We start from the raw sequence: 12257 nt of genomic DNA, 5'->3' as shown, positions 1-12257 counted from the left end.
CTAAAAGTTCTTTAGATTCATAAAATCTTTTTCAGCTCCAACTTCTTGTGTGGATATTTCTTCTTCTGAGCTTATAATAGGTAAGAGACCTGCCTGTGTACCATCGCTGTCGCTTTCAAATTCTCCATCAAGGCTTAATCCTTCTATTAATCTTGAACCTACAGGATCTCCAAGAATTCTCACATCTATTTAAAAAAAATAAACAAATAAATTAATCAGACTAATTACATAAAAGGATTCAATAGGAGATAAAAACAAGTAGGAGTACATGTTTTTTTAATAATTATTTTGTTTGAAATAACAATACTAATTTAAATTATTTTTTAAAATTATTTTATTTGAAATAAGAATACTAATTATATAACCTTGCACATTGTACTTGCGATTGTGAAAAATACATTTTAATGGAATCAGTTAAGTCTCATTATATGTGAATCTTCATTGGTTTACTTATGTTTTTGGTTTATCACCACCGATTTAGTCTGGTTCGGAGGCCAGTTATAGCATCAAGTGGTTCCAGCCCCCTCCCAATCGCAGTTGCGGAGGATCGAACCGTAGTTCTCCCTACCTAATCTAGGGTCAATCACCATTAAATCGACTAACGATTGGTTAGTTTACTTATATTTGACTCCCCTCAATCCTGCCTTAATGATTTGCCATTAATTACACTAGTCAAATATCCTTATACAAACACCCTTATACGAAATAAATTGTATTTAGATACGTATTTAAATTTAAAATTAATTATTAATTTTAAAATAAACAATAATTATATAAATTTAATTATATTAAAATATAAAGAGAAAAAAAATCTGTGAGATGAAAGAAAAATGAATATTTAATATTTGAAAGTAAGAATTTTATCTTTTAAATTAAATTAATTGTTGATTAAAATAAAATATGAATTGTGTTGATAGTGATCCGTAAAATAAAAAGTTTATTTAATACAATATAAAATATATTATATACAGATGTAAATTTAAAACGAATTACTTAATTGTAAGATGAAAAATAATTATATAAACTCAATAATATTAAATAATCATGCAAAAAGAAAAAAAGGCTCATGAGAAGAAAAAAGAAAAAAAAGAGAGGATATTTTGAAATAAGGATTTTGTCTTACAAATCAAGACAAGCGATAGATTAAAATAAAATAGACATTGTATTGATAATGATCTATGAGATAAAAAAATTATTTGATATGATATAAAATGTATTTAGATACACATGCAAAATTTGAAATGATTTACTTAATTGTAAAATGAACAATAATCATATAAATTTAATTGTATTAAATAATCATTCAAAATGAAAAAAAGGAATTGTGAGATGGAAAAAAATTAACATTTAAAAATAAGGATTTTGTCTCTCAAATTAAGACAATGATTGATTAAAATAAAATAAATATTGTATTGATAGTGAGCCGTGAAATAAAATAAATTATTATTTTTATTATGAATAAATAGATAGGAAAAAAATTAAAATGAAAGTGAGAAAGTGTAGGAAAAAGAAATGTGAGAGATATTTGAAATTTTAATCAAGAGAGAAAATGTGTGGATGTAATATTGGAAAATAAATGTCAAATATCAATCTTGGAAAGAGTTATATATATATATATATATATATATATATATATATATATATATATATATATATATATATATATATATATATATAGTATATTGTTTAAATAAATTATTAATTTTATTAAAGTTAAAAAATAGATTATTAGTATTTTTAATGATATTAAATAAATGGAGAGAAAAAATTAAAATGAAAGTGAAAAAATGTGGGAAAAATAAATGTCAGAGAGATTTGAAATTTTAATCAAGAGAAAAAATGTGTGTGTAATATTTAATTGTGATTTAATGGGTGAAAGTTGGAAAAATGAATGTCACATGTCAATCTTACAAAGAGTTAGATATATAGTAGATTGTTGAAATTGAACACATGTCATGTTATAATAAGAGATGAAATAGAAAAGATAAACATTACTCCCTCTGTCCCACAATGAGTGACCCAACACATAATTTCACACAGATTAAGAAAAATGTATAAAAGTAAGAAAGATAATGTTATTTTTACTATACTACCTTTATCATGTATAGGTAATGGTGAAATTTTTAATAATTAGAGGGTAGAATTGGAAAAAAATATATTGAAAATTGAAATAGGTCATTCATTTTGGGACATTATTTTATTCCAAATGAGTCACTCATCGTGAGACGGAGGGAGTACTTGATTACTTAAATGCTCTTTTCTTAGTGTAAATAATTTGTAGTGAAAGAACAATTTTGGAAGTTGATGCAATTGATTTTTAATAGATAGATAGTAGATAGTAGATTTAACCACTTTGCCTTTTTTGTCTGAGTATGACCAACATGTCATTATACAATTAACAGTCATGTCTTCTCAGCTGAGCGTGACCTTATAGCTATTAATTACTCCATATTCTTGTATGTAAATGGTAAGTCCAATCAATATGACTTGAGATCTACCTCGGCTCGTGTATGTCATTATGAGTCATCTCCACAAACTTAGCGTGCTCTAGACCTAAAAGTCTGAAGTTCATTGATGCCAAATAAACTTGGATCATTATGGATATATTGATGCACACCCATCAACTAATTTTTTTAAATATGTCTATACTACCTGATATTAAAAAAATTGTTTTAAAATACGGTCAAAATTACTAGTCTATATTCAGCTCTATATTTTTAACAAACTATTCATTAGAAGCAGTATATTAACAATCGACCTGACTTCATGATTAGATTGGTTAGATCATATAACGAAGGGTAGAGCATACTGAAAAAGATTAAATGATTGAAAATATAATTGACTCGATAAAATCGAAATAATCTCGTTAATTCCCAAGTCAAACTAGCAAACCAGTTAGTTTGCTTGAACTGACACATTGCAGTTTTTTTAATAACACATTTTGGGGAAGTAAAAAATATCTAAAATTGAAACAATACTTCTCTCTCTCTCTCTCTCTCTCTCTCTCTCTCTCTCTCTTAAACTCGAATTATAAAACTTTCATAAACTTAAGAATCTCTCTCATATCTAAACCCTTCAATTTCTCAAATTATAAGACTTTCATAAACTTAAGAATCTCTCTCTTCTCTAAACCCTTCAATTCTCACGATCAATATTTTTATTACTTTGAAAAGTGACGATTGAGCACTTTATAAGTGAGAGAATCCATATATCCATTGCCTTAAGATTTTGGGTGAATATGTGGCATCTCTCTCATTTTTTTTGGTATTTTTTGACCCAAGATGTTTCCCCTCCTCGTGACCCATAAAACACTCCACCCCAAGATAATCAAAGACACTCGAAGCCGCTATAGACCCATAATGAGGGTAAGGTTTTCCAACCAAGTAGATAAATGACAAATATAATGTGAAGACTTTCTAAGATACCATTTTCATTCCAAAGTGATGCTCATGGCTTCCAGGTCCTCCACTTTCACAACTTTACCTAAAAAACTAAATCAATTCAAGACTTCTAGATAACTCAAATCACAACAATCCATACCATCAGATGACCCTCTCTCTTTTTAGCTGAAACCCCTAAAGTACTAAAAGACTAAAAAAGCGACAGGATATTCCCATTAACAACAAAAAACCAACCAGACACCCAAATATCATATACCACATAGTCAAGACAACATCACAAGTGACAAATAAATTAAAAGTAGACTCTATTATATTCCTACATAGATTACAAGATACCCCTACATCGTCTAAGAGAACACAAAATCCCTTCGAATAAAGGAAAAAGATGGGTTGAACTTTTCCTTAATGAGAGAGCTATAAGCAGAAGAAATCATGTAAACCTCCTTCTTACCCACCTTTCACCACCAATAATCACTACTATGATATATATATATAGAGAGAGAGACCCCTAGCATAAAGTGGAAAGATTTATTCACTAGTACTTGCTCCCGAATAAAGAAAGGTTTCCTCCATTAAAAAATCCACCTCAAGTACCACTACCTCACCCACTAATCTACCAGGATTGTAGACAATCAGACACAACACATGAAACCTCTCTTTAGGAAGGTAGATCTCAGCCAAGGATCATTCTAAAATGAGGTGGTAAAACCATCCTCTATTTTCCTAATAATAATGTATACAAACCAGTTAGACTCAAAACCTTATTTAGAACCTAATAAAGATACCCATTTCCACAAGAAAGAGGCTGAGTAGAGATTGGAAGACCTACCACCTATAAGGGAAGAAATCACAGGGAACTATATCTAGCATATATGATATCCCTTCACAGACCAGTGGAGTGAGATGAGAATCTCCAATGCCATTTAACAAGCAAAGCTAAATTAACCAGGCGAATGTATCTAACCCCCAACCCACCAAAAAAATCTTACACTTACAAACATTGGACCAACATACCCAAGGAAATCTTAGTTTCTCCTTTCAATCCCTTCCCATATAAACCTTATTTTGGTCCTCACTATTTCTTCCAGACTTGAAATGGCATATTCAGAAAAGAGATGTAAAACACTAGGGTATAATTAAGGACCGAGTTCAGCATAACCAGACTCTGCTCAAATTCGCATACCTATGACACCAAAGACACCAACCTCCTAGAAATCCAATAGAATTGAGGATCCCAAGAAGACTCATAACGGGGGTTAGCTCCCACATGAAGAACAAGATACTTATATGAGATAGCACCCTATCTACTGTGGAGAAAATCATCCACTAAATTCAAAACAATCGGGTCCACATTAACACATATGAGACAACTCTTAAATAAGTTAACTCAAAGACTTGAAGCTAACTCAAAACCCCGAAGGATAACTTTGATCACCCAAAGATTCTCCATCGATGCTTCAGCCAAAATAAGAGTATCATTTGCTTACTGAAGGTGAGAAACGACAAAATTAGACGACCCAACTCTAAAGCCTGAGAAAATACCCAACTCTAAGGCTTTGAAAGATATCCCAATTAACCCTTCAACCACAAGAAGAAAAAGGAAGGAAGCGAGCCGGTCACCTTGTTTCAATCCTCTCTTAATAGTGATTTCATGGGTCGGGCTCCCATCAACTAAAACCGTCATATTACTTGAGAACACACAGACACAGATCAAGGCATGCCACTTCTAATAAAAGCCAAATCTATGGAGCATATAGTTCAAAAAACTCCATCTACCCGAGTTATAAGTCTTCTCAAAATCTACCTTAAAGGTGAGACAATCTTTCTTAGTTCTCTTGACAAGATTCACTAACTCATTAACAACAACCACCCCATCTATCAAGAGTCTCCCTTTCAAAAACACATATTGATTCCGAAAAATCAAGTTCTCCATAACCTTACCCGATCTAAACATCATGACTTTGGCTACAAGCTTATAAAGTGAGCCGAACTAGACTAACAACTTTGTTTTTTCATCTATTTGAAAAACATATAACATTATATCATTTACTCATACAAAACTATAATAATATACACTATATATTATATTGAGAATAAAAAGTAAATCACTTCACCTGGACTTGAACAGATCCAAAGAATGACAGCACAAACCAGCAAAACAAAAGGGATAGCATGCACTGCATTCTCAGAGAATTTAACACGTGCTTTCTCCCTCTTAGCCAACTCTACAATAGGATCAAGTGTAGGCAAATTATTACTAGATGATCTATGTGCTTGAGATAATGATGAAGAACTACTACTTGTTGCATGTTTGAAGTAATCATCAGAGAATCTGTTCCAGCTTGTAGATCTATGCATTATTAATTCTTTCTTAATTTGTAAGAGATAAAAAATTAGAGCATAAAATGTTTTGCATCCTTGTGATCAAAATAAAATTATTTTTAGAAAAAAGGAAAAAGAAAAAAGTCTTCACGAAAATAAAGGCTATTTCTTTGAGTTCGGCAATGTTTGCTCACATTTTCATTCATCCTCTTACCAATTCAATTATCATAATTTCTTGTGTCTTTCAAACAAATTAATCTGAAATTGTCAATGATAATTCTATAATTTTAGAAAAGGGTATATTATATATATTTTATTGGAGTTTAACGCAAATAATTTGTGTGTAAGGTGTATGAGTGTTATAAACCACTCCTATTTGATAAAAGAAAATTATAGGTGCATTTTATTGTTGCAATTTTACTTTTATAATAATTTAAGTAATTATACACTGTCAAAAAAAAATAATTATATATTAAGTACTCCAAAAATATATTTATATTTGGCTTAATTATAATTTTGATCCCTCTATTATTATTTTTTTGGAGTGTATTTCAAGAAAATTTAAGAAATTAAGAATTTGTGTATTTTTACTTTGTCCCAAGTATGAGGTGTTGAAGTACTTTTTGAAGTATTTTGATATGTCCAATGTGAGGCGTTACGGGAAAATGCTAGACATTTTGTTTTAGATCATGTTCCATATCTAAGGTTTTTTTTTTTTTAATCATTTTTTGACTAAGAAGTTACTTTTTTTGAGAAAGAAGTTTGTTATAGTTCAATGTTCTAAGAGTTTTGGTAATTTTGGGAGTTATTTAAGAGTTCAGAAACACTTTTAAACATTTTTATAATGAAGTGATTTATGTATTGAAAGGGCGAGAGATAGAGTCACGAATTGAGTAAAAAATAAGAGATATTTTTATAAATTTGAATGTTTATTTTTTTAACTCATTTGTAATCTCCTGATTAAAGACTCTTAATTGATAATGGATCAAAGGACTATTCTTTTTTTATATCAAATCATTGAATCGAATTGGCTAAACATTTTCCTGTGTATTAATTTCTCACATTTTATCTTATCTTGTTATTGTGTTTTTTTATGGGTTGTTATTGTGGTTTTGTTTGTAAAAGTTTGTATATTAATATTGCTTGAGAAAATTTAGTGTTGTTGCTTCTATTATTTGTCTTACACGTCATTTTTTTTTTGTGTAATCGGTCTTCAATGTTTAAAACAAGTGGTGTACATTGTATTGAACATGGTTTAAGTTTACACGTGAGCATTTGGGAATCTTAATAAAATATCAAAAAGTTTTTCAGAAATAACGATTTTGGATTATAGAAATTGAAGATGCAATAAATTTTATTAAAAAATTAAGTAGAAGCATTAAAAGATGAGATATTAATGTAGGTAAGCCTAATACAAGCAATGAAAGACAAGATGAAGAATGGGTCATGAGTGCAACTATCTTGTGTCTTAGATATAAAGTATTGATGGAAGTCACAAAGGAGAAGATCGTGAAAAAAAAGTGGATTAAGCTTGAGTTATTGTATATGATTATGACCAAGTCTTTCGCGCATAAATCGTGTATGAAACAACAATTCTACTCATTTTAGATAGTGGATAACAAATTCATTGCATAGCAATAGACAAAATTTTATAAAATTATTGATAACATGCAAAATATTGAAGTGAGACTTAATGTTGATGACGAGGTTATACTTTTGTTTAGCTCATTAACTAGATTTTTTTGAAAATTTCAATTATTTCCTTCTTTATGGTAAAAAAAAAGACTATACTTTTGAGGTGGTCCAATTACATATAAGAAGAACCTTGTGAGTTGTGGGCACTATAAAAAGTATAAAAAATTAGGATTGTATAAATTATTTATTAAGTCAAAGTATTTCGGCATTTTGTATTTGATTATCATATGTACTAAAGGACACTGTAAAATTACATAATAAAATACTACAACCAAATTTCTAATGGTTTACCATCAGAGACTTGATTATATACCTTGCGAAGACACTGAACTAGTATAAGTCATGACTATTATCTGTTTTATTCTTTCTTTTTATTTTCTATTTAGATATTGCATGTGATAGATTGATTATTTTCAATACTTTGTATGCTTTAGATTATTTTCTTGTTCACAGAGATTTATTTTCTAAATGTAGGTTTGTTTAAATCTAATCTTCTAAATTCATCTTTTTTCTGATTATACTGAAGAATGTAATATTAAAATATTTAATTTGTTAATCCAACTATATTCAAATATCTCTATTTGAATATTAAATATTAACCCTTCCATTGTTATTAGTTAATTCATAATTGTATTGCATTCCTTAGATATTCACTATACATTTATCCAATTTGATAATTTTTAAAAACGTCTTTCAAACTTCTACTTTCACTCTTAACTCTATTTTGAAATTATTTTTATAGGGAATGGTCTATTCAACCGCCTCTTATACACTATTTTACGCCTATTTTCACCAACAAGGGTTTTACTTAGGTAGAGGAAACTAATTGCAATGATATATTTTCATGTGGAAAAATAAATTTGTAAGGGTACTTAAGACTATTGTGAATCAATATAATCTAGAGTTGGAACAAATGTATGTCAAGAGTGCTTTTTTTACTTTTAGACCTTGAAGAGACAATCTACATGAAGTAATTTAAAGGGTTTGCAATGAGAAACACACAAAAACATCAATATTGAGAGCGGTAGTGATGATAGTTTTTGCTTTCAAACAACACTACACTTTTCTCTTTCCTCTTGGGTCCAATTATATTCCTCTTTGCCTACCATAACACCATTAACTTGATATTGGAGAAAATGACCATTCTCTATAAATTTCCAAATATCAAAATTTATCCCCTTTATAAATATTTTCATCTTCCCTTTCCACAAAACATATTCTTCTCAATTAAAGGATGGAGGTTTGTTTAGTGAATAATTGAAAGAAGTTCATTCCTCTCGGGTTGATTAGTCTTAAAACAAGAGGTATACTCTCATGGAACTTGTTGACTAAGTAACTCCAAACACAATAGGGGGAGGTGAATTATGTTATTTGAAAAGCGTTGTCCAAAAGACATGGAAAGTAAAAGTTTGAGGTGGAGAGGTATGGAGAGATATAGAGATAAAACGCATGAGCGATAGGGAAAATGAAAAACAGAGAGAGGGGGGGGTAAAAATAATATCAAAAGAAATAGTGAAAGAAAAAGGGAGAGAGTATAAAACAAGTGAGCGAGTGAGAAAATGAGAGAGGACGCAAAAGAGAGAGTTTGAGGGATATGGAAATACAGTTGGAGGAAAAGAATGAGATAAAATAGATAGATTGAGAATGATAAGGCAATATGCTTGTATACAAATGGAGAGATAACAAGTGAGAGTGATAATGAAAGTGAGAAAGTGAGAGATGAAAAATGAGAATGGGAGATATTGGGAGAAGGGGTTGGAGAGGGAAAAAGAGAGAATGAAGAATAGAGTGAGCGAGACCCTTGTCCATCTCTCTCTTTATTTCTCTCTCTCTCTCTCTCTCATAATTGATCTCTTTTATATCACCATCTCATATTCTTTTCTATTCCCCAATCTCTTCCCCCTCTTCTTTCCATTCCCTCTATCCTTATCCATATCTCTCTCTCTCTCTCTCTCTCTCTCTCTCATACACACACACACACACACACACACTTGTTCTATCATTTGCTATAAATCTTTCTCTCCTTAATAAAAACTATTTGCTATAAATCCTTATCCATCTCTCTCTCTCTCTCTCTCTCTCTCACACACACACACACTTGTTCTATCATTTGCTATAAATCTTTCTCTCCTTAATAAAAACTATTTGCTGGAAAATTTGAAGTGATTAAAAATATATTTAACTATAAATAAGACAATTTTCTTATGTGTCGTTATGCCAATAAGAAAAGTCGACACGATAGTAACACGTAGTCTTCCATTAATCAAACAGGGGTTGACTTAACGAAAGAGACTCAAATACATACGAACGATTTCATGAAGCCACAAGCATGTATTTTTTATAGAAACTAAAATGTTGCCCACTTGACTCTAAACACGAGGGAGGGGTGGGGGTTGAATTGTGTTGTTTGAATATTAAACTTATTTTAGTTAATTTTATTATTAAAAAAGAGTTTGACCAGCGGAATAAAGTGTAAATAAAATAAAGTAAAGAAGATTAAAGAGATAAGGGAAAAAGAGCATACATTAGTGATTTATATAAGTTCATCCTAATCACTTGACATACTCTTGTCTCTAAGAGTTCTTTCTAGAGAGTTTCACTAAAGATGTAAGTTTTTCAAATGTTATGCTCAGAAACCTTCTTATAAACAAATGGATATTTTAACTGGCTAATCTCACGAATCAAACAAGATATCTTAGCAAGCTAATCTACAAACCAAACGAGAGGTTTTGACACACTAATATCCAACCTAAAACATAGCTTTTAATAGGATGAGCTCACTAACCAAATAAAAATTTCAACTGACTGATCCTAAGAACCAAACACGTATTTTAAGTAGTTAACCTCAAGAACGAAACAACAAATTTCTTTAATAATATTACAAAAGAGATAATGCCCTCTTTAGTAAAAATACCATAATTCCACAACACCAAAACTCTCACAAATATTTTTTACTCTCAAAGTACTAAAGCAAATTTGTGAAGAAATAGAAAAGATGGAGTAGGAGAGAGTAAAAATGAGAAAGAATAGATATAGACTTAATTTTTGGTGTAAGAACTAAATAAGGAGAAACACTATTTATATGAGAAAATTTTGCTCAAATTTTAAAAAATCCATGCGCTTTTTAATGATTGAATCGATCAACTCTATGACTTAACCGATTAGATAAGTTAAACATTAAAGATTTTCAAATCCGTCGTCATTAATCTATTAGAAGCATCCTTAAATGATTGAGAGGCATTACAAAAGAGCTAATCAATTAACCCTAATGTGTTAATTAATTATTTAATGTAAAAACCACTCCTAATTGTTTCAGCAAGCCATTAATCATTTAGGTATGAGCATAAACGCATTCTCAGGTGTTTTAACAAAAAAAGAGAGACTTTAAAATATTTTAATATGCGTATGTTTGTGTGAGTTACCTCAGTATACTGAGAGTTACTGATCTTATACCTTTATATTTAACTAATCACTCAGATCAGGGCCGACCCAAACTGTTAAGAGGCCCTGTTCTATTTTAACAATAGGGTTCATAATTAATTAAAATAAAAATTAATTTAAATTATAAATAGTATACAAATTGAGCAAATTAAAAAACTATTAAGAAATATCTCAACTATAATTTTTATATTTTTTATGTCAGTAAATTTTTTCTATTTTTAAGAACTGTTGCTAGCTCATACAACTATAAAACCAATTGAATACAATTTACATATATTGTTTAGAAGAAAACATGAAATATTTCTTTAAAAAAATACAGAAATTTTTTATTAGGTGGTGTTATTTAACAAGCTATAAAAATAATAAAAAATGGGTATAAATTTTATAAATAGTACATTAATCTAAGTTATTCAAAAATATTTTAAATTTAATAATTTATCATCTACTATTTAATCGTAATAATTTAATTTAAAATAATATTAAAATATTAATTTTTAAATATATTATTGTAAAATAAAATTAACCAACAATACATCTTCAAATATATAGTAGATTTGTAAAAAAAAGAAGAAGAAAAATTAACAAACCAACCATAATGTATATAATTATTTTATCATAAAATATTTATAAAAAATTTAAGAGCTAAAATAATAATAAACTGTTTGCATTTTAATTGTATGTGTGTGAACTCTGAAGCATGTCTACTAACCTCTCAATAGTTTTAACTTTTTGTGAAAAAAATAATGTAATTAAAAAAGTAAATTTAAGACTATGTACAATAGTTTATGGATTCAATATCCTAATTTTTCACTTTTTACACTGCACATCATCTTTCCTCTCTTCCACTTAATAATTCAACACTCATTCAACTTTTATTCACTACAATGTTTTTTGTTTTATAAAATTCAACACCCTACCCCACCACTTTTATTTCATATTCATATTTTCTTTGATGTTTTTGTTTTTGTGATTATATATTAATAACAATTATCAATTGAAATTAAATTAAAATAATTAAGAGTTAAATAATTTTTTTCTAATTTAATAACTTATTTGAAATTTAATTTTCTAATTTTATATTTTAGTAGAATTTTGGGTGTTAAAAGGTTATTATTGGGGTCTATTTTACTAAAAAGATTGTTAGTGCTACAAACAAGATTTTACTTGAGGCTAAATAGAAAAATTAGAGAGAAAAATCTCAATTTTTTTCCGTGTCCAAATCTAATAAACCAAGTCTCTATTTATAGAGGAAAAAAAATAAATTTTGATGAAAATAAAAATAAATAAAAAATTGACTTAAAATAAAATAATTAATTTAAAATAATTAAAGTGAGATAAAAATCTAAACAATTACAACAACCAATAAGATTTTGCAAAGTATTATAGTGGTCCCCACTT

General features: G+C 28.8%; 1 protein-coding gene across 1 annotated transcript; it reads right to left on the bottom strand.

Moving 5' to 3' along the window:
- Positions 1 to 5759, bottom strand: LOC131651769 (uncharacterized). Its single transcript, XM_058921463.1, has 2 exons — positions 5516 to 5759; positions 1 to 185 (listed from the first exon to the last, which is right to left on the bottom strand). The coding sequence occupies exons 1-2, from the start codon at positions 5757 to 5759 to the stop codon at positions 1 to 3; spliced, it is 429 nt and encodes a 142-aa protein (XP_058777446.1).
- Between the last annotated feature and the right edge of the window lie 6498 nt (positions 5760 to 12257).

The sequence above is a fragment of the Vicia villosa genome, linkage group LG1 (assembly GCF_029867415.1).
Source record: "Vicia villosa cultivar HV-30 ecotype Madison, WI linkage group LG1, Vvil1.0, whole genome shotgun sequence".
NCBI classification, from domain to species: Eukaryota; Viridiplantae; Streptophyta; class Magnoliopsida; order Fabales; family Fabaceae; genus Vicia; species Vicia villosa.
This window is presented reverse-complemented; position numbering and strand designations above follow the sequence as displayed.

Excerpts from the sequence above, each read along its gene's own strand:
- LOC131651769 (XM_058921463.1), bottom strand. The coding sequence starts at position 5,759 with ATGCATAGATCTACAAGCTGGAACAGATTCTCTGATGATTACTTCAAA. Across the intron at positions 186-5,515 it reads TTGGATCTGTTCAAGTCCAG|ATGTGAGAATTCTTGGAGAT; the intron begins GTGAAGTGATTT and ends TTTTTTAAATAG.